Source organism: Hemiscyllium ocellatum, chromosome 9 (assembly GCF_020745735.1).
Source record: "Hemiscyllium ocellatum isolate sHemOce1 chromosome 9, sHemOce1.pat.X.cur, whole genome shotgun sequence".
NCBI classification, from domain to species: Eukaryota; Metazoa; Chordata; class Chondrichthyes; order Orectolobiformes; family Hemiscylliidae; genus Hemiscyllium; species Hemiscyllium ocellatum.
The window spans coordinates 73,664,087-73,686,482 of NC_083409.1; the positions used below are offsets into that span (position 1 = coordinate 73,664,087).

The 22,396-nt window shown below is 42.6% G+C and overlaps 1 protein-coding gene across 5 annotated transcripts in view; it reads right to left on the minus strand.

The window, feature by feature from the left end:
* The window catches only part of tut4 (terminal uridylyl transferase 4), a 103,990-nt gene that overhangs the window by 51,157 nt on the left and 30,437 nt on the right, over positions 1-22,396 (minus strand). For all 5 annotated transcript variants that reach the window (XM_060830468.1, XM_060830466.1, XM_060830464.1 and 2 more), the window contains 7 exons: positions 21,683-21,771; positions 17,111-17,162; positions 14,198-14,267; positions 11,962-12,088; positions 7,811-7,930; positions 5,389-5,619; positions 4,406-4,580 (listed from right to left, as the gene is read on the minus strand). In XM_060830468.1, coding sequence (XP_060686451.1) covers positions 4,406-4,580; positions 5,389-5,619; positions 7,811-7,930; positions 11,962-12,088; positions 14,198-14,267; positions 17,111-17,162; positions 21,683-21,771 — 864 coding nt within the window. The remainder of the gene's footprint in view (positions 1-4,405; positions 4,581-5,388; positions 5,620-7,810; positions 7,931-11,961; positions 12,089-14,197; positions 14,268-17,110; positions 17,163-21,682; positions 21,772-22,396) is intronic.

The window sequence follows — 22,396 nt, forward strand, 5'->3', positions numbered from 1 at the left end:
CAGGGACATGAGATAGCTTTGGCAAATAGAATTAAAGAGAATCCAAAGGGTTTTTATAAATAAATTAAGGACAAAAGGGTAACTAGGGAGAGAGCAGGGTCCCTTAAAGATCAGCAAGGTGACCTTTGTGTGGAGCCTCAGAAAATGGGGAGATATTAAATGAATATTTTGCATCAGTATTTACTTTGGAAAAGGATATGAAAAATATAGACTGTAGGGAAAAAGATGGTGACATCTTGCAAAATGTCCAGATTACAGAGGAGGAAGTGCTGGATGTCTTGAAACCATTAATGGTGGATAAATCCCCAGGACCTAATCAGGTGTACCTGAGAACTCTGTGGGAAGCTAGAGAAGTGATTGCTGGGACTCTTGCTGAGATATTTGTATCATCGATAGTCACAGGTGAGGTGCCGGAAGACTGGAAGTTGGCAAACGTGGTGCCACTGTTTAAGAAGGGTGGTAAAGACAAACCAGGGAACTACAGACCGGTGAGCCTGACCTCAGTGGTGGGCAAATTGTTGGAGGGAAGCCTGAGGGACAAGATGTACATGTATTTGGAAAGGCAAGGATTGATTCGGGATAGTCAACATGGCTTTGTGCGTGGGAAATCATGTCTCACAAACTCGATTGAGTTTTTTGAAGAAGTAACAAAGAAGATTGATGAGGGCACTTAAACAGTGGCACCACATTTGCCAACCTCCAGTCTTCTGGCACCTTACCTGTGACTATCGATGATACAAATATCTCAGCAAGAGGCCCAGCAATCACTTCTCTTGCTTTCCACAGAGTTCTCGGGTACACCTGAGCCGTAGATGTAATCTATATGGATTGCATTAAGGTGTTTGACAAGATTCCCCATGGGACACTGATTAGCAAAGTTAGATCTCATGGAATACAGGGAGAACTAGCTACTTGGATACAGAACTGGCTCAAAGGTAGAAGACAGAGGGTGGTGGTGGAGGGTTGTTTTTCAGACTGTAGGCCTGTGACCAGTGGAGTGCCACAAGGATTGGTGCAGGGCCCTCTACTTTTTGCCATTTACATAAATGATTTGGATGCGAGCATAAGAGGTACAGTTAGTAAGTTTGCAGATGACACCAAAATTGAAGGTGTAGTGGTCAGCGAAGTGGGTTACCTCCGATTGCAACATGATCTGGACCAGATGGGCCAATGGGCTGAGAAGTGGCAGATGGAGTTAATTCAGATAAATGTGAGGTGCTGCATTTTGGGAAAGCAAATCTTAGCAGCACTTATACACTTAATGGTAAGGTCCTTGGGAGTGTTACTGAACAAAGAGACCTTGGAGTGCAGGTTCATAGCTCCTTGAAAGTGGAGTCGCAGGTAGATAGGATAGTGAAGAAGGTGTTTTGTATGCTTTCCTTATAGGTCAGAGTATTGAGTACAGAAGTTGGGAGGTCATGTTGCAGCTGTACAGGACATTGGTTAGACCACTGTTGGAATATTGTGTGCAATTCTGGTCTCCTTCCTATCGGAAAGATGTTTTGAAACTTGAAATGGTTCAGAAAAGATTTACAAGGATGTTGTCAGGGTTGGAGGATCTGAGCTACAGGGAGAGGCTGAACAGGCTGAGGCTGTTTTCCCTGAAGCCTTGGAGGCTGAGGGGTGACCTTATAGAGGTTTACAAAATTATGAGGGGCATGGATAGGATAAATAGACAAAGTCTGCTCCCTGGGGTCGGGGAGTCCAGAACTAGACGGCATAGATTTAGGGTGAGAGGTGTAATATATAAAAGAGACCACAGGGGAAACTTTTTCATGCAGAGGGTGGTACGTGTATGGAATGAGCTGCCAGAGGATGTGGTGGAGGCACATTTAAGAGGCATTTAGATGGGTATATGAATAGGAAGAGTTTGGAGGGATATGGGCCAGGTGCTGGCAGGTGGGACTAGATTGGGTTGGGATATCTGGTCGGCATGGACGGGTTGGATCGAAGGGTCTGTTTCCATGCTATACACCTCTATGACTCTATTAGTGAACACATTATGCTTTTCTAACAATTTACAATGAATTAATGATCATTGTGCAGATAGATTAGGGACGTGAAAGGGTCTTTTAGATAAGCAAATGAACATGCAAGGAATGGAGGGATGTGGATCAAGGGCAGACAGAAGGGATTAGTTTAATTTGGAGTCATGTTCAGCACAACATCATGGCCTGAAGGGCTCATTCCTGTGATGTATAGTTCCATGTTCCATTAGGTTCCTAATTCGAGGTCTTCATAAATTCAAATTCTACTATCTACCATGGCCAGAACATTACTTATGTCTCTGGATGAACATTCTAGTGATAATACCACTGCCTCCCCCATAACACTTTTATTCAAAAAGGGAGGGAGGCAAAACATCTAATTAACATCCGGTTAGCTTAATAGATGTCATTGGGAAAATGTTAGAATCTATTATAGAGGATGTAATAGCACAGCATTTCGATACTCAGAATACAATAAAGCACAGTCAGCATGTCTTCATGAGGGGGAATCATGCCTGAAACATTTATTAGAATTCATTCAGGATGGTAACAAAAAGGATAGACATAAGGGGAAGTAGTAATTATAATATCTTTGGATTTTCAAAAGGTTTTAATAAGACCACATATAAGGTACATAATAAGTCCCCATGGTGCTGGGAGTAGTATTTTAGTATGGGGAGAAGATTGGTTAACTAGCAGAAGACAGAACGTTAGGATTAAAGGGGTATTTTCAGGTCGGCAATCTGTAACTAGTGGAGTGCTACAGGGATTCGTGCTGGGACTGCAATTAGTTACAATATATATTAACGACTTGGATGATGGAAGTGAATGTACTACAGCCAAGTTTGCAGGTGACACAAAAATAGGTGGGAAGGCAAGTAGTGAGGATGACACAAAAAGTCAAAGAGGGATATAGACAATTTAAATCAGTAGGCAAAAAAACTTGGCATATGAAAGATAATTTGGGCAATTATAAGATTATGTGCTGTGGTAAGAGAAATAAAGGAGCTGAATATTATTTAAATGGAGAGAGACTGAAGAGAATTGCATCAAAGATGGACATGGGGGTCCTTGTGCATTAATCACAAAAAGCTAGCATCCAGGTTCAGCTGATATTGAGGAAGGAGAACGGAATACTGGCCCTTATTTCAAAGAGAAGACAGTGTATAAATAGTTAAAGTCATACTAAAACTATACAAGGCACTGGTCAGACCACACCTGGAATACTGCGAATAGTTATGGTCCCTTATCTAAGGAAGATATACTGGTATTAGAGGCAATCTAAAGAAGGTTTGTGAGGTTGATTCCAGACATGGAGAATTTTCTTACAAGGAGACATTGAGTAGTTTGGGCCGATACTCATTATAGTATAGAAGAATGAGGAGTCACCTAATTGAAACATAAAAGATTAGTTGATGGATTGACAAGATAGACGCTGAAAGTTTATTTCCTGTTGTGGGGGAGTCTAGGACCAGACAGCAAAATCCCACAGCTAGAGGGAGGTGAGACAGAAATTTACGATATAAATTAGGGGGAATTTCTTCTGAGATAGACAGTCAAAAGGTAATTCAGCATATCTCCATAAAAATACTACCAATGTAGTAAATCAGATTTAGGTACATTGATATTTTAAATAATAGGACCTCAGTGATAATGACTTTTCACCTTGATGAGAAAAATGACAAAAATTATGTGCATGTTGATAGCTAAGAACATAAACAGGAGTAGCCACATGGCCTTATTTGCTTGCTCTGCCATTCATAGTAAAATCATGGTTGATCTTCACATTTAAACCATCATTATTACTTAAAGAGTTAGAATAATCTTCTGGCAAAATTTGGTACTGAAGTAATTGACTAAGACTACAAACTGAAATCCTGCTGGGAGTCTTGAACCCACACTTTATGATTCACTGGATCAAACTGACACAGACCGGAAATGGTACAAAAGGGTTCATTTGTTGTGTTGATGTCTTAAACATAATTAGTACCTTTCAAAATCTTTTAAACTCATTCCCACTACCAAACAGTCCTTTAGCATGTTATCATTTTGGACAATGAAATTGGTTAGCCATTTACTTCATCAGAAAATTAACCTTTAATAAGTTAATTATCATACCATTTTTGAAATTGAAAAAAATTTTTTAAACTTAATCCATTTTTCTAATCAACCTTTTCAGAGAGGTTATAATGAACCTCTGGAGTAGGTGGGACTTGAATCCAGTCTTCCCAGTTCAGCAGTATGGACACTACCACTGCTCTCAAGAAGACCAAATTAAAGGAATGACTCCAATCCACGAACTTTAACTCAGAACCTGTGAATGCCTCAGTTTTAACTAGAAGTCCGATGTACTATCTATTGCACCACAGTACCATTTTTTTCTCTACGGATTAAATGTTATTTTATGTTCTCCTCACCCTCAATAGCTATTCTCCTTTTCGGCCAGTTTTTAGTCTCTCTTGTTACAAGATCTTTTACCCGTATACAGATGACGTACTCTTCCAATGCAAATTCTAGAGTGTAAAATTTCAGTAATTCTAGCCAGAGGTGTCCAAGAGAAACGTGATGTGTTGAACCAAACGTCAATGCAGCCTAACAGGAAATGAAAAAGCATGATAAATGATTTATAAGAAGTCTCTTCAAGTTTCTGTGATTAAAAGATTGATTTAAATTTGCAGTAATAGGGAGAAATCAGAGTTGTGTCAGTACAACAAATTAAACTAACTTCACTGTAAAGTTATTTGGTACCGTAAAGTTACCTCCAAATTAGGCCCTACAGTGGCCAAATCTCAGCAGAAACTGTACAATAAGAAAATTGAGAATTATAAGTTTGTATTTTAAAACAGAATAAGCTATGAGTCAGTCTATAACAGTTAATTACAACACTAATTTCAGTAATTAATGGTTTAGGTCATAATATCTACATATAGAGATATAAAGATCTAAAACCATAGATTCTAGCTATGCTTACAGTTTGCACTTTAGCTAGCTGGATTTAATTCTCATTTATACTTGTCATTCTGGTCAACTTTTCACTTGATAAATTTCTCCTTGACAATACTGTGAAACAGTCCTCCATCAAGCTTTTTAATCAACCGCCTTAAAAGAGTTTCCAAACATGAGTTGACATGTGTGAACATTATGGATATTTGAAATTTCAATGCTAACCATGTTAGATGGAAGTTCAAACCTTCCATCTAGGGATAGTTTTCATCAATTCAATTTTCCTCAGATCATAAGCACTTCATAGTTAATACTATAACACAGTAACATTGAGATAATTTTACGTTCAGCTCTATTCACTTACATTGCGAAATAAATAGTAAAAATCTCAATGAGAATATATAATAGTACACAAATTATAACAATGTAGCTTTAGAAATGAATATACTGCACTTACTTTGCCTTGCTTTTCTTTTGATGAAATACTTTGGTTCTGGGGTTCACTGCTTTCCATCTTTTTATTTGAAGATTTTCTATGCTCTGCTTTATTTAAGATTTTACCGTCTCCATTGCTCATATTTTTTGTTTCTCCAGAATTTGCTGGTTTGTGCTCCCACAACACATATTCATCATTCTGTATTCCTTGCAGGTGATACTCATCAATTCGTTTCAAGTCAAAACCTTCAATCTAGGATTCCAAAAAAGTGACAAATTAACTTTTCCCGCTAGCTCAAAACTGAAACAGGTGAATCAGTTAATAATGTACATTAAAGAAGAACTCTAGGGCTGATATTCATCTTGGTTGATGGTGCCAAAATGATAAATACAGCCAATCCAATACCACTCATTTTGCGCCACTGTCTGAGATTAGTATCTAGGTGACTTTGGGCTGAATCTCATGTTTTATTTGGCTAGGTCCAGTTTGCGAACCCTAGCAATTTTCTCGTGCACATTTCCAAAACTGCCTCATAAATTACGAACCACACCCTGATGGCATCTCTCACCTCTGATTTCTGCCCTAACTTACCATGGGCCATTCCCAGAATACTCAGCAGATATTCTGAAATTCACCTTCTCCTGCATCAGCTTTAATAGTCCATTATGTACCTAGACAAGTACTGTCAGACCAAAGGTGCTCTCTGACCAGTTCCTGACATTTGCTCTGGACATTGCAGATGGGGGAAAAAATTAGCACCCAGCTTTTTGGTCTAGGTCCAGGAGATCCTGCTGAGCAGGGTGGTGCCAGTATAGGACTTCCTTCTCCTCTTGCATTAGACTCTGCCAGCCTCATCAACTTTGCGATCTGAGTTAGTGCAGTCTCAGCCATTTGGAGGAATGCCCAGCACTGTAGAAAGACAGTAAATGTCCTTCTCCACTCTGCCAACCTAAGTGCCATCATCTTCTCTCTGATACATCAGAGATTGAGTGTGAGGTATCTCCCCCGAAGGAACATGTTCCATCATTATTGCCTGAAACATTTGCGCTACTCACTCTCATCTACCCTAACCCCTGACACCACTAACCCTGCATGTCTACTGCATGTGCTGCCTACTCATTTACTGACGCCACTTCCCCATCTGCAGCAAAAGGAAAAGCTGCACCATTACTTTGATCTCCTGTAATACCTGCTTCTAACTCATTCCATGAGGTAAACAGCCCATGCTAGGACAGAAAGGCTCAAGATTAGAGTGGTGCTGGAAAATCACAGCAGGTCAGGCAGCATCCGAGGAGCAGGAAAAATCGATGTTTCAAGCAAAAGCCCTTCATCAGGAATCAAGGGCTCAAGACAGGTACGTCCTGCCCATCATTTGGCTCCTTACCCTTTAAAAAGGAAGGAACCTGACTCTGGTCACTTCTGCCAGAACCTGGACTTGAATTGGAGGCTGTCCTTGTGCTGGAAACCCCTGACCAAAGTCTATCCCTCAAAGGAGCCTGTTGACAAACTTTCTGGCTTTGTGTCTGTGCTAAAAGGTATGGCAAGACAGCAGTAATAGGAGCTTGGCATCTCTGGTTGAGGGGGCGAAGCACAAAAAGGCATGCTGGGGATACTGCAAGCATCAAGCTAAGCTTAGATTGGGTGAGTATTATGAAACAATGCGAATAGCCAGGAGATGCAGCCTGGAGCAATTTATGAACTCGGTGCATGCCCCTCAGCACAATGTCCTTACTGAATGAGTACAATAACAGCCCAGGGAGCAACACTGAAATGGAGAAGTATCCTATAAGTGGATCAGAGATGTACCATGAGGGTTCTGAAAGGCTGGCACATGTCAGCCACCAATGTCTGTGGACATGGGCGAATATGGTCAGTGCCAATGGAGTTTGCCCCGAGATGTCAGTGAATGGGATGTTTTTCAGAACAGGTGACGAACTGAATCCACCAAGGTGCTCACTGTGGTTTATTTGTTATGTTTTTCTGACATCTAGCTTATTTGGTGTGTTTGGTAAAATAGCAGGGTGAATATTAACGAGGCAAGTTGTGGTGTTAACAAGACATTTAACGTGTATTAGGCCCCATCGATTGGCATCTTGCTACTGCCTAGCATGAACCTTGCTACGCTGCTTGTGAAAAGTGCAAAAGATTGAGTGAAATGATCTTGACATCAAGGGAGGTCTAGTTGCATGATTTTGCAACAAATATGCCATAACTCATTATTCAGACCTCTATAAGAGTCATTACAGACCTCGATAAGATTGATAACATTGAAATCCAGCAAAAATATGTGAATGTAAATATACATACTGCTATTACTTGAGAAAGGTGTTAGCCAGTGATTTGTCGTTTGATGCCTTTTTTAAAGTTAAACAAGATTAGATATGAATCAAATGAAAACAGAAGAATGAGAACACCTCATAGGGAAAAATATAATGATCCTCACCCATGAGCCCAAGTAGGCTGGTAAAAGAGGTTCTTGTCTTTGTTGAAGAAAAAATATCACCATCAATGTAAATGAATAGGAGGGAATGCCACCTTCTGCTTGACAGTCTATGTGGCACACCTAAAATGACAAAGAATTTGAAAGATTTGAAATAGCTATTGTAAATGCAACTTATGATAACATAACATTTTCGAAAATTAGGCAGTGAAGAATTGTTTCATCATCTAACAACTGCTGATGAAGCAAAATGAGAATGAATACACAATTTTTATGCAAAACCTTTAATGCGCAAGCGCTTCTCAAAGATCTAAGAAAAAGTGAAGTCTAAGCCAAAAGAGGAATGGTTACAAGAACAAAAGTTAAGGCAGGAAAACTGATTTTCAGGTGCATGGTCCAAAATGGGCAAGCAGAAACACAGAGAAGATGACACCAAAATTGGAGGTGTAATGGACAGCGAAGAGGGTCACCTCAGATTACAACAGGATCTGGACCAGATGGGCCAATGGGCTGAGAAGTGGCAGATGGAGTTTAATTCAGATAAACGTGAGGTGCTGCATTTTGGGAAAGCAAATCTTAGCAGGACTTATACACTTAATGGTAAGGTCCTAGGGAGTGTTGCTGAACAAAGAGACCTTGGAGTGCAGGTTCATAGCTCCTTGAAAGTGGAGTCGCAGGTAGATAGGATGGTGAAGAAGGCATTTGGTATGCTTTCCTTTATTGGTCCGAGTACTGAGTACAGAAGTTGGGAGGTCATGTTGAGGCTGTACAGGACATTGGTTAGACCACTGTTGGAATTTTGCGTGCATTTCTGGTCTCCTTCCTATCAGAAAGATGTTGTGAAACTTGAAAGGGTTCAGAAAATATTTACAAGGATGTTGCCAGTGTTGGAGGATCTGAGCTACAGGGAGATGCTGAACAGGCTGGGACTGTTTTCCCTAGAGGTCGGAGTCTGAGGGATGACCTAATAGAGGCCTACAAAATTATGAGGGGCACGGATAGGATAAATAGACAAAGTCTTTTCCCTGGGGTCGGGGAGTCTAGAACTAGAGGGCATAGGTTTAGGGTGAGAGGGCAAAGATATAAAAGAGACCCAAGGGGCAACGTTTTCACGCAGAGGGTGGTATGTGTATGGACTGAGCTGCTAGAGGATGTGGTAGAGTCTGGTACAATTGCAACATTGAAGAGGCATTTGGATGAATATATGAATAGGAAGGGTTTGGAGGGATATGGGCGGGGTGCTGGCAGGTGGGATTAGATTGGGTTGGGATATCTGGTCGGCATGGACGGTTGGACCAAGGTGTCTGTTTCCATGCTGTATATCTCTATGACTCTAAGAGAATTTGACAGCATTGGACCTATGCAATTGAACTCAGACCTTCTAACACTGGATTAGAGAGTAGAAGAACACAGCAGCAGCAGAGCAATAGTGAATTTCAGTGGAAGTTATAAGCTGCAGATGGTTAAGAAAATAGCCAAGAATGAGATCATAGAGAGTTTTAAAAACAAGAGTCAGAATTTTAAATTTGAAATATTATGGGTCTGGAGGTTAATATAGTTCAGGAAGGATGAAGGTGAAGAATCAAGATTCAAGATGAAATTTAACACAGAATTAGATAAAAGAAACAGAATTTTTCATTGACTGAACGTTATGTTGTGTGGAAGGAGAAATTTTGAGAGGTGATGGATTAAGGTAGTGGAATTTAGGAGGGATATTGAAAAGTAAAATCTGGAAAAGAAAAAGGTATTCATAAGGTTCAACAATAAATTATGCGAGGTAGGATCAGACAATTTTATTGTGGCAGTATTATGCGCTTTTCATGAAGTGCAAGCAGTGGGGTCGGAAAATCAATTTGGGGCCAAAGAGGTTGTAAGCTCTTATTCAGTTTGGTTTAGCAGTCAGGAAGGGAAATTAAGTTAATTACATGGGTATGCAAGTCATGCCAGTGCTTATAATCTTTCCAATGACTATCTAGCGAAAACTCGATATTAAACAGCAGGTGATAAATGGTGTTCCATAAGGCTCAGTGTTGGGACCACAATTTCTCACCTAATACATTAATGATCTAGATGAAGAAACTGAGGGCATTCTGGTTAAGTTTGCAGATGTTACAAAAATAGGTAGACGGCGAGATAGCATGGAGGAGGTGGGGAAGCTGCAGAAGGATTTGGACAGGTTAGGAGAGTTTTGAGCTGATTTGTAGCTCAGGTTGAGGTTTTGGATGTAGGTTTGCTTGCTGAGCTCGAAGGTACATTTCCTGACGTTTCATTGCCCTACTGGATAACATCTTCAGTGGGCCTCAGGCGAAGCACTGCTAATAAGTCCTGCTTTCTATTTATATGTTTGGGTTTCTTTGGGTTAGTGATGTCATTTCCTATAGTGAAATCACTTCCTATTCTTTTTCTCAGGGGGTGGTAGATGGGGTCTAACTTGATGTGTTTGTGGTAGAGTTCTGGTTGGAATGCCATGCTTCTAGGAATTCTCATGTGTGTCTTTGTTTGGCTTGTCCTAGGATGGATGTGTTGTCCCTGTCGAAGTGGTGTCCTTCCTCATCTGCATGTAAGGATACTAGTGAGACAAGGTCATTTTTTTTGTGGCTAGTTGGTGTTCATATATCCAGGTGGCCAGTTTTCTGCCTGTTTGTCCAATGTGCAGTCCTTGCACATTATTTTGTAAATGACATTAGTTTTGATTGTTGTCTGTATAGTGTATTTCAAGTTCATTAGCTGCTGATTTAGGTTAGGAGAGTGGACAAAGAAGTGGCAGATGGAGTATAACATGTGAGATTGTGCACTTTGGTGGGAAAAACAGAGGCATGGACTATTTTCTAAATGGAGAAAATTCAGTTTGGAGTATTGTGCGCAGTGTTTGGTCCCAAATCTCAGGAAGGACATACTGGGTCCTGTAACGTTTTCAGAGGAGGCTCATGAGAATGGTCCCAGGAAAGAAATGCTTTAACATGTAAGGAATGTTTGAGGACTCTGAATTTATACTCGTGGCGTTTAGAAAGATGAGGGGGGGATTTCACTGAAACATACAGAATACCAAATGGCCTAGACAGATAGATGTTAGGAAGACGTTTCCATTGGTAGGAGGGACAAGGACCCGAGAGCATGCCCTTAGAGTAAAAGGAACACCTTTTAAAATGGAGAGAAGGAGAAACATCTTCAGCCAGAATGGTGAATCTATGGAATTCATGCCACAGAAGGCTGTGGAGGCAGGTCATTGAGTATATTTAAGACTGAAATAGATAGATTCTTGAGTAGCAAGAGGATCAAGGGTTATGGGGAGAAAGTGGGAGCTTGGGGTTGAGAAACCTATTAGCCATGATCGGATGGCCGAGTGGGCTTAATGGTCTAATTTCTGCCCCTATGACTTATGGTCAGTTTCTTATAGTAGATAACCTGTGGAAGGCTGAGAGAGGACACGGAGAGATGCCTTGTATATAAATGGAACTAGTGTCTGGAAAACATTGCCAATGTCCAGTATGCAGATGGATGCTTAGGATCAAAAACAGAAATTGCTGGAAAAACATAGTTCTGAAGAAAGATCTCTGGACCGAAATGTTACCTCTGCTTTCTCTCCACAGATGCTGCCAGACCTGTTACTTTTCAAGCAATTTCTGTTTTGTTTCTGATTTTCAGCATCTGCAGTTCTCGGTTTTGTTTTTAGTTATATGCATGCTTAGGAGGCTCCTGAGATGTCACAAAGATGGGAAGAGAAGCCAATACTAAAAGATACCTTTGACTTAGTACCAGACTCAAAATGATACTAGGAAAGGGAAAATTCAGGCCATAGAGATCACCAGATGGTTTTGGGTTGCTTTCTTCAAGCTCAGTTCTGAAGGTTATTGTTTTGCTGCTAACTGTGAAATATATGCCAACAGTATTTCATTATTGTTACAGAGGCAATTATAATGTATGGAGTAATATTGAATTATAGTCCTCTGACAATGCAACCTTTCCAAAATTGCAATGAGAATTCATTCTAAATTACAGCCCCAAGTCCTAGAGCAGCTTTTAAACCAACAGCTGACTCAAAGACAAGAATGCTCCATTGCGCCACTCTCCCACTTGACTAACTCAAGAATGTCTCAGTGTTCATATACATTGTGATTAAATCAAAACATTTAATTGAGAAGCAAAATACTCACCCTTGCCCAGCATCGAAATGCTAGAACTAGCGGGATCAGTCGAGGCTCCAACTTGGACAGAGCTGCTAGAAGGTTAGTAGTAAGGCAGGCCACATCGTTCCCTGCACTGACTTTACAAATCAGACCACTGTTGATGAAAAGAATGAGAACACTCTAAAAACTGTTTCTACAGAGTACTGTAAAGAATAAACTGATTTCATTTTTGCATGATTTAGTCATTTTAATTCAACTGTTAAATATTTGACTAGCTGTTACAAAGTTGAATCTCAAACTTGAATGCAACTATTCCTCCACACTCAGTTGAGAATACAGAAGGAAAACAACTGGCTAGTAAATTCTACTCACTGCACCTCCTGTAATATTATGCTGTATGTTCTGCATACATGGAGATGATTTTAACTTGGGTCATTAGACTCTTTTATGAACCAGACAGTTTGAATGTCATCAATGAGGAGGGAATTAGGAGAAAAGACAATTGTGGCTAACTGGGGGCTGCAAGTTACAGCATTGGGCTCAAACCTATAAAACAAAACTGAATGACAGCACAAATTCAAGGATTTGCATTTATGTTGCATTTTCCATGATATCAAGAGATTCTAAAATACTTTACAGCCAATGCAAATATTGAAATTTAACCAATGTTGAAAGATAGACAAATATTGCATCCAATCTATGCATCCAAAATTTACACAAATAGCAATGAGATAAATGGTCAGATAATCATGCCAGGGTTGGTTGAAGGGTATATAAGAAAAGACAAAAGGAGCATTCTCCTCTCTTCTTTGAATAGTGACATGGGATATTTAATGCCTACTTCAAGGCCAGTAAGAGCCTTGGTTTAATATTTTACCTGAAGCCACCTTTAAAATTGTAGAAGGACCTTACTATTGCACTCAAGTGTAAACTTGGATTATGTACTCAAGTTTCTATAATATGACTTGAAGCTAGAGTCTTCAGACTGAAGTGACAAGAGCGTGAACATGGAGTTAATAAGTTTAAAAACAAACTATTAGGGAAGAAATATAGGTTGAACATATGCCTATGCATTTCAACATTATATCTAAAATTTGAACTCAAGTATTTTAACCCTCATCAAGCCAATCCCAACTATTTCCCAATAAACCATGGGGGATTACTGACTTGATTTATTGATAAATTAGTATATCTTGTTGCAGGTTAAATCTGACTTTAAATAGCAACAATAATATTCACACTTCAAACACTTGTAATATACTTGAGTATAAACATGCATGCCAACTTGGATGTTTATTATTAGTCAACATCTTTCACTGAAAAGGTGAAAGGCAACCTACATGATCATAATTAAAGCAACATCTCCACGTTAAAGGGGCATGCTGCTGCAAATTAGACATACACTGCACAAAGGGTACCAGCACATACAATTATTTGTCCAGAATATGATAAGTAACATACCCTAGAGGTTTTAAGAAATGAAAGCTTTGAAAGGGTTCAGAAAAGATTTACAAGGATGTTGCCAGGGTTGGAGGATTTGAGCTATAGGGAGAGACTGAACAGGCTAGAGCAGTTTTCCCTGGAGTGTCAGAGGTTGAGGGGTGACCTTATAGAGGTTTACAAAATTATGAGGGGCATGGATAGGGTAAATAGGCAAATTTTTTTCCTTGGGGTTGGGGAGTCCAGAACTAGAGGGCATAGGTTCAGGGTGAGAGGGGAAAGATATAAAAGAGACCCAAGGGGCAACTTTTTCACGCAGAGGGTGGTACGTGTATGGAATGAGCTGCCAGAGGATGTGGTGGAGGCTGGTACAATTGCAACATTTAAGAGGCATTTGGATGGGTATATGAAAAGGAAGGGTTTGGAGGGATATGGGCCAGGTGCTGGCAAGTGGGACTAGATTGGGTTGGGATATCTGGTCGGCATGGACAGGTTGGACCGAAGGGTCTGTTTCCATGCTGTATATCTTTATGTCTAAAACAAGACAAAATTTTGAAGGGCAGTGGATTTGTCAAGAACCAAGAGAAAAAAAAGAAATGTTCAGGTGAAAACCTTTAATCTGACTGAACCTTGGAAGATGACTGTACAAATCATTCTACCCTCGAAGGTATGAGATTATCCCCCAGAGTCAAACATAAACTATATCATGCTGTTTCTCATACTGTAACTTTTATATATTTTAAAATATATGCAAGAAAATTTCAATATCATTTGGAAGAAAAGAATAAAATAAATTTTCCCTGTAATTACAGGGTACACAAACCTTTGTATATCCCTGCAGGAGATAATTGGAACTTTGGCATGGAAATCAGACTTGACATCTGAATATAAAGCTGCAAGGTAATGTTTTAATACATTAAGGATAAAGACAAGAAAAATGCATGCATGATTTTAAAAATTACTTTCAATAAATGGATGCTATATTTTTCCAATTTCAAAGTTGATACAAATGACTCTTTCTTAAAGAAAAATCAATTTATTTCACATCAGAGGAGTTACTAGACTGAAAACAGCCAAAGTTCATCTATTTGGTATTTTTATTAGTTCATAGGAAAACCATAATTTATTGCTTATTCTAATTCCCTCAATAAGGAGATGGTAAGCCACCTACTGCTGCTGTGCTTATGGTGCAAGTACACCCACAACACTACCAATTCTGATCATTCCTGTTAGGTACACTGTACATGCAGTAGATGATGTATCAAATTATTCAAATACTGTAACAAAAATATTGTCTTCTGAAAGAATCACATGAAATTGCTAGCCAAGTGTTTCCATCATTTTTCTTGGGAGGCTGTTATATCAACCAATTGTTCAATATTGTTTCCCAAGACTTACTTTACATTTATAACTTCTTCAAGCATATGCAATGCACTATGTTGCCATTCTGGACAAGGTGCATCAGCTTGTTATGATGTACGCCATCTAGCCCCAATGACACACAGAAACAACAAGAATTTCAACTTTCAACATCTTCTTTTCCAGTGCACATTTAGATCGATGGTAACTACAACTATTATGTATATGATGTACACTAACTGAATATATGTTGAAAGGAAATGAGAGGCGAACATCCAATACATAACATTTAATCAGAACTTGTTCAGCAATGTTACAGAAATACACTTTATTTTACTTGTTGTGGTTTCAGAAACTGTTGATACAGAATCATTATGGTGCAGAAGGCCATTCAGCCCATGGTGTCCACACTGGTTCTCTGAATGAACATTATGTCTTAGTGCTGATCACTTTGTCTTTTCACAATAACTCTGCACGTACTAACATAAATTAGTGAACTGCAAATGATTATGTCAAGTTAGCATCTTATGATCAGTACCAGAATAAATATATCAAATATTTAGAGCCATTTAGAAAAAGATTGAAAAATAAGGCCTCCAAGGGTTGCTCGCATAGATTGATGCCACCTTGTGTCAGGACAAAACTGACAGGACATCTTTCTGATGTGATTCACATCACACCAGGCCAAAAGATATCTGAGGTCCATCAACATCATTATTATTTTATGGGTTTGCCCTTCAAACCGCCCCCCCCTCAAATAATGATTGAAACCACTGAGGTGAAAAGCCGAACTTGAGAATTCTTATTTGACTACCAAAGCACCTTATTTGGAAAACAATTTGACACTAGAATCAGAGCATCATAGAAATGTACAGCATGGAAACAGACCCTTCGGTCCAACTTGTCCATGCCAACCAGATTTCCCAAACTAATCTAGTCCCATTTCCCAGCACCCAGCCCATATCCTTCCTCTTCAGATACTCATTCAGATGCTTTTTAAATGTTGCAATTGTATCAGCCTCCACCACTTCCTCTGGCAGCTCATTCCATAGATGCACCACTCTCTGTGTGAAAACATTGTCCCTTAGGTCTCTTTTATATCTTTCCCCTTTCACCCTAAACTTAAGCCCTCGAGTTCTGGACTCCTTCACACAGGGAAAAGACCTTGTCTATTTACCCTATCCATGCCCCTCATGATTTTGTAAACCTCTAAAAGGCCACCGCTCAGCCTCTGATGCTCCAGGGAATACCCTATTCAACCTCTCCCTTTAGCTCAAATCCTCCAACCCTGGCAATATCCTTGTAGATCTTTTCTGAACCCTTTCAAGTTTCACAACATCCTTCTGATGGGAAGGAGACCAGAATTGCACGCAATATTCCAAAAGTGGCCTAACCAATGTCCTGTACAGCTGCAACATGACCTCTCAACTCCTATACTCAATACTATAATGAATAAAGGAAAGCATACCAAATGCCTTCTTCACCATCCTACCTACTTTTAAGGAGCTATGAACCTGGACTCCAGGGTCTCTTTATTCAGCAACACTCCCTTGAACCTTACCATTGAGTGTATAAGTCCTGCTAAGATTTGCTTTCCTAAAATGCAACACCTTGCATTTATCTACACTAAATTCTATCTACCACTCCTCAGTCCATTGACCTATCTGATCAAGATTCCGTTGTAATCTGAGGTAATCTTCTTCACTGTCCACTACACCTCCAAATTTGGTGTCATCTGCAAACTTACTATGGGAGGTCACATGATAAGGCAGGCATATTTGCTCCATGCTTAAAAAGGTATTAGCTGAATTCAAACTGGCATTCAAGAGAGTCCTGCAAGTAAAGTAATCAGAACTCTGTATCTAATTGCAATATCTTGAAAGGTAAGGAAAGGCTCTTTTCTCCAACCTGTTCACTTTGAAGTTCCCATAGGAAATCCACCTTTGGTCAAATCAATTACTAGAAACCTTCGCAGCTAGTAAGAAATCTCTCAAATTTCAACAATTTCATTCCAGCCAAAGCATTAAATCAAGCAAGAAACATCAGCCCTGTGATCTTCATCTCTATCTATATTGTGTGTGAGATGGTGTGGGTGAGTTGAATTAACGAGAGTCATATATTTGTTAATCACTGGGGCAAGTGTGTGAGAAATAAAACAATCTTCAATTTTAAATGCAGAAAGCCTGGCTATTTGGTAAATAAAAATAAATAGCTAAACTTGGTACCCAAGTCACCAGCCTCCACTTAACACTGTATGGCCACAATCAGGAACTCAGCATGTGGAAGCTTACTTTGCAGCTCCACCCAATGTCCACAATATCTTCACACACAGTTTATAACAGTCATGTTTTGAAATATCAAAAGTCAGTAAACTTACAATTGTTTTTAATAATGTCCAGCACTTGTATCAAAACATCTGGCTGATTTAACTGCAAAAGAGACAATAATGGACAAAATCAAATTACTTCAATTCTACAGAGGAAGGGTCAGAAATCAATTCTTTAAATCTTTACAATACCTAACAACAAAACTCATTATTTTAAACTTGTTTAATATTTATTAAATGTTAAGTGGAGATCTTTTAATGCTTTGTCCTTCTTTTATTAATGTTGATGTTGCTAGCTGGCTAGCAATTATTGCCCATTTCCAATTGCCCAGAGGACAGTGAAGATTCAACCACATTAGTGTGGGTCTAGAACCAGACCAGCACACAGTGGCAGTTTTCTTTTCCTAAAGGGCATGAGTAAACCAGCTAGGCTTTTACAACAATCAGTATAACATGGTTGTCATCAGGCTAGATTTTTCATTCTGGATGTTCGATGAATTTGAAATTTTAACATCTGCCATGGTGGGATTTAAACCCTTGACCGCAGAATATAAACCTGGAGTTCTGGATTACAAGTTCAGCGACATTACCACTACACCACCACCTCCCCTGTGCAAATCAATTCCAGATTACATTCTTCTACTGATGAAAGATAGCAAGGGGCTGTGCTGGGGGCGGGGGGCAGGGTTGGACTGGTTCGGGGGCGGGTTCGGTATGAGTTGGGGGTGGCGGAGCGGGGCGGGGCAGGTTTGGACCGAGTTGGGGGCGGTTGGCATGTTTGGACCGGTTTGGGGGCAGGTGGAGAGTCTGGACCAGCTTGGGGGTGGGGGTGGGGGTTTGGACCGGGTTGGGGGTGGGGGAGGGCGGGTTTGGACCGGGTGGTGGTCGGACCTGGTTGGGGGTGGGTGGCGAGTTTGGACCAGCTTGGGGGCGGGTGGAGTGTTTAGACAGGGTTGGGGGCAGGTGGAGTGTTTAGTAAGGGTTGGGGGCTAGTGGCATGTTTAGACCAGGTTGGGGCAGGTGGAGTGTTTAGATCGAGTTGGGGGCAGGTGGAGTGGTTAGACGGAGTTGGGGGCAGATGGAGTGTTTAGACCAGATTGGGGGGCAGGTGGTGTGTTTGGACCGGGTTGGGGGCGGGTGGCGAGTTTGGAACAGGATGGGGGCAGGTGGAGTGTTTAGACCAAGTTGGGGGAGGGTGGCGTGTTTAGACCGGGTTGGGGGCGGGTGGAGAGTTTGGACCGGGTTGGGGGCGGTGGGCGTGTTTGGAGAAGTTTGGGGGCAGGTGGTGAGTTTGGACCGTGTTGGGGGCGGGTGGAGTGTTTAAATCAGGTTGGGGGCAAGTGGCGTGTTGGGACCGAGTTGGTGGCGGGTGGAGTATTTAAACCAGGTTAGGGGCGGGTAGAGTGTTTAGACCGGGTTGGGGGCGGGTGGCGTGTTTGGACCGAGTTGGGGGCGGGTGGAGCGTTTGGACCGGGTTGGGAGCGGGTGGAGTGTTTAGACCAGGTGTGGGGCGGGTGACGTGTTCAGACGGGTTGGGGGCGGGTGGAGAGTTTGGACCGAGTTGGGGGCCGGTGGAGTGTTTAAACCGGGTTGGGGGCGGGTGACGTGTGGGACCGATTTCGGGCGGGTGGAATGTTTGGACCGGGTGGGGGCGGGTGGAGTGTTTGGACCAGGTTGGGGGCGGGTGGCGTGTTTAGACCGAGTTGGGAGCGGGTGGAGTGTTTAGACCGGGTTGGGGGCGGGTGGAGTGTTTAGACCGGGTTGGGGGCGGGTGGAGTGTTTAGACCGGGTTGGGGGGCAGGTGATGTGTTTGGACCGGGTTGTGGGCGGGTGGAGTGTTTACAGCAAGTTGGGGGCGGGTGGCATGTTTAGACCGGGTTGGGGGTGGGAGGAGTGTTTAGACCGGGTTGGGGGCGGGTGGAGTGTTTAGACCGGGTTGGGGGCCAGTGGAGTGTTTAGACCGGGTTGGGGGGCAGGTGATGTGTTTGGACCGGGTTGTGGGAGGGTGGAGTGTTTACAGCAAGTTGGGGGCGGGTGGCATGTTTAGACCGGGTTGGGGGTGGGAGGAGTGTTTAGACCAGGTTGGGGGCGGGTGGAGTGTTTAGACCAGGTTGGGGGCGGGTGGAGTGTTTAGACCGGGTTAGGGGGCAGGTGATGTGTTTGGACCGGGTTGTGGGCGGGTGGAGTGTTTACAGCAAGTTGGGGGCAGGTGGCATGTTTAGACCGGGTTGGGGGCGGGCGGAGTGTTTAGACCGGGTTGGGGGCGGGTGGAGTGTTTAGACCAGGTTGGGGACGGGCAGAGTGTTTAGACCAAGTTGGGGATGGGTGGAGTGTTTAGACCGGGTTGGGGGGCAGGTGGTATGTTTGGACTGGGTTGGGGGCAGTTGGAGTGTTTAGACCGGGTTGGGGACGGGTGGACTGTTTAGACCGGGTTGGGGGCAGGTGGTGTGTTTGGACCGGGTTGGGGGCAGGTGGTGTGTTTGGACCGGGTTGGGGGCGGGTGGAGTATTTAGACCGAGTTGGGGGCGGGTGGAGTATTTGGACCGGGTTGGGGGCGGGTGGTCTGTTTAGACCAGGTGTGGGGCGTGTGACGTGTTCAGACGGGTTGGGGGCGGGTGGAGAGTTTGGACTGAGTTGGGGCCGGCTGGAGTGTTTAGACTGGGTTGGGGGCAGGTGGAGTGTTTAGAGCAGAATGGGGGCGGGTGGAGTGTTTAGACCGAGTTGGGGGCGGGTGGAGTGTTTAGACCGGGCTGGGGGCAGGTGGAGTGTTTAGACCGTGTTGGGGGCGGGTGGAGTGTTTAGACCGGGTTGGGGGGCAGGTGGTGTGTTTGGATCGAGTTGGGAGCGGGTGGAGTGTTTAGAGCAGAATGGGGGCGGGTGGAGTGTTTAGACCAAGTTGGAGGGAGGGTGGAGTGTTTGGACCAGGTTGGGGGCGGGTGGGGTGTTTCAACCGGGTTGGGGGCAGGTGGCGTGTTTAGACGGGTTGGGGGTGGGTGGAGAGTTTGGACCGGGTTGGGGCGGGTGGAGAGTTTTGACCAGGTTGGGGGCGGGGGTTGTTTGGAGCAGGTAGGGGGCAGGTGGCGAGTTTGGACCGAGTTGGGGACGGGTGGCATGTTGGATTGATTTGGAGGCGGGTGGAGTGTTTAGACTGGGTGGGGGCGGGTGGAATGTTTGGACCGGGTTAGGAGCGGGTGACGTGTTTGCACCGAGTTGGGGGCGGCTGGAGTGTTTAGACTGGGTTGGTGCGGGTTGAGTGTTTAAACCGAGATGGGGGCAGGTGGAGTGTTTAGACCGAGTTAGGAGCGGGTGGCGTGTTTGGATCGAGTTGGGGGCGTATGGAGTGTTTAGACCGGGTTGGGGGCAGGTGGAATGTTTAGACCAGGTTGGGGGCGGGTAGAGTGTTTAGACCGGGTTGGGGGCGGGTGGAGTGTTTAGACTGGATTGGGGGCGGGTGGAGTGTTTAGACCGGGTTAGGGGCGGGTGGCGAGTTTGGATCGGGTGGAGTTTTTAGACCGTGTTGGGGGCGGGTGGAGTGTTTCGACCGGGTTGGAGGCGGGTGGAGTGTTTAAACCAGGTTGGGGTGCGGGTGGCAAGTTTGGGCTGGGTGGCGAGTTTGGACCGGGTTGGGGGCGGAGGTGTGTGGGTTTGGACCGGGTTGGGGGCGGGGGTGGGGGGTGCGGGTTTGGACCAGGTTGGGTGCAGAGTGGGCGGTTTTGGACCGGGTTGGGGGTGGGTGTGGACTGGGTTGGGGGAGGGTTTGGACTGGGTTTTGATCGGGTTGGGCGGGTTTGGACCAGGTAGGGGGTGGGTGTCGAGCTTGGACCGGGGTGGGGGGGCGGGTGTGGACCGGATTGGGGGCGGGGGGACGGGTTTTGACCAGGTTGGGGGTGAGGGTAGTTGGGGGCGGAGGCTCTCACACTGTGCTGCTGCAGTCTCCTGAGCGGGAGGCAGACTTTAAAACTCCGAACCCCAGAGGAAAGGCATTTAATCCAGTAACTAAATAATCGATTATCCGAACGCAATACTGTTCGCCCATCTCGTTCGGATAATCAAGTTTCCACTGCTTTGGATATGAAAGACCTTTAGAGAATGAGCCGCTTGCAGAACTCACAAAAGTCAGAAAGCAAGTTCAAGCCTGTTAGGAGAAAGTGCCTTTCATAAAGGTTCCCTTTTGAGTGAGAACGACTTGTTCGGGAAGGTTCTGATGTCAACGCAAACAAAGGAGCAACAGTAGAACTAATCAATGGATATAATTTATTTGGAGCAACAGTAGAAGTAATCAATGGATATAATTTATTTTTAAAACGATAGTTTATTTTAAATAAGGAGATGATTTCAAATATAGCCTGAAGTCTCGTATGTCTAATGCTGGCACATTTCCAACTTTTGGGCTAACTAATGAATCCATCAGAAATAAACATGGACGCGGCCCACTGTGAACAGAGGAGCAGCTCCTCAGAGATTCCATTCACTTTACAACTTTTCTGACTGGCAGACCCGTCACTGAATTTTATCAAGAATTTGAGAGGCTTCTGGCATGATTTTGTTGCCACGCCCTGTATTTTGAGCCCTGATGTATGATACATGTTTATGTGTCATAAATGTGTCAATTGTATCACTTACATGGGAAGGGAATTTTACATCAATGTTGATGTCACTAGTTTTGAAAGCAAACCTTGTAAGACAAGAACCATACAACCTCAATGAGCAATCTGTAAAACAAAAAAAAAGCAAAACAAATCAACAAAGATTTATCTGTACTAAACAGGTTAGGTAAACATTCGCGTTCATTAATATCCATTCTGTCCCTTCACTTTCCTGAACAGAAAGCTAGCAGTTTGACTTGCTTCAACTATAATTTTTGCAATTACTATATAATCTTCCTATATTATAACCAGCACTAAATTCACCTTTGCCAGCTCTGATGAAGCCTTTTTTTTGCCTTGAATCCAATTAGTTTTCTAGTCTGATGGCTTCCATTCCATGATTCTCAGTTTGAGGTCAATTTCAAACTCTCCTATTTCCAGTCCATCTTTCCTCTCTTTGAAATTGCACTTGTACTCACTGTGTTCATTCTATCCTTCCAAAAGATATGACCACACTTCCCTGAGTGCTATTACACTGGCATTAACACTTTTGAAAGTTATCAAAGTTGTTATCATCTTTCAAATTGATTATTACCTTGAATATCTCAGTTTAAAGACTAAGACTTAGTTTTTTTTTAAAGATATTTTTATTAGAAATTTAATATTTTGACAGATTTACAAAAATAAACAGAACTTTCAAGCACAAACATTAATATAAAAATAGATCTTAAATATATAATCATCAAAATTC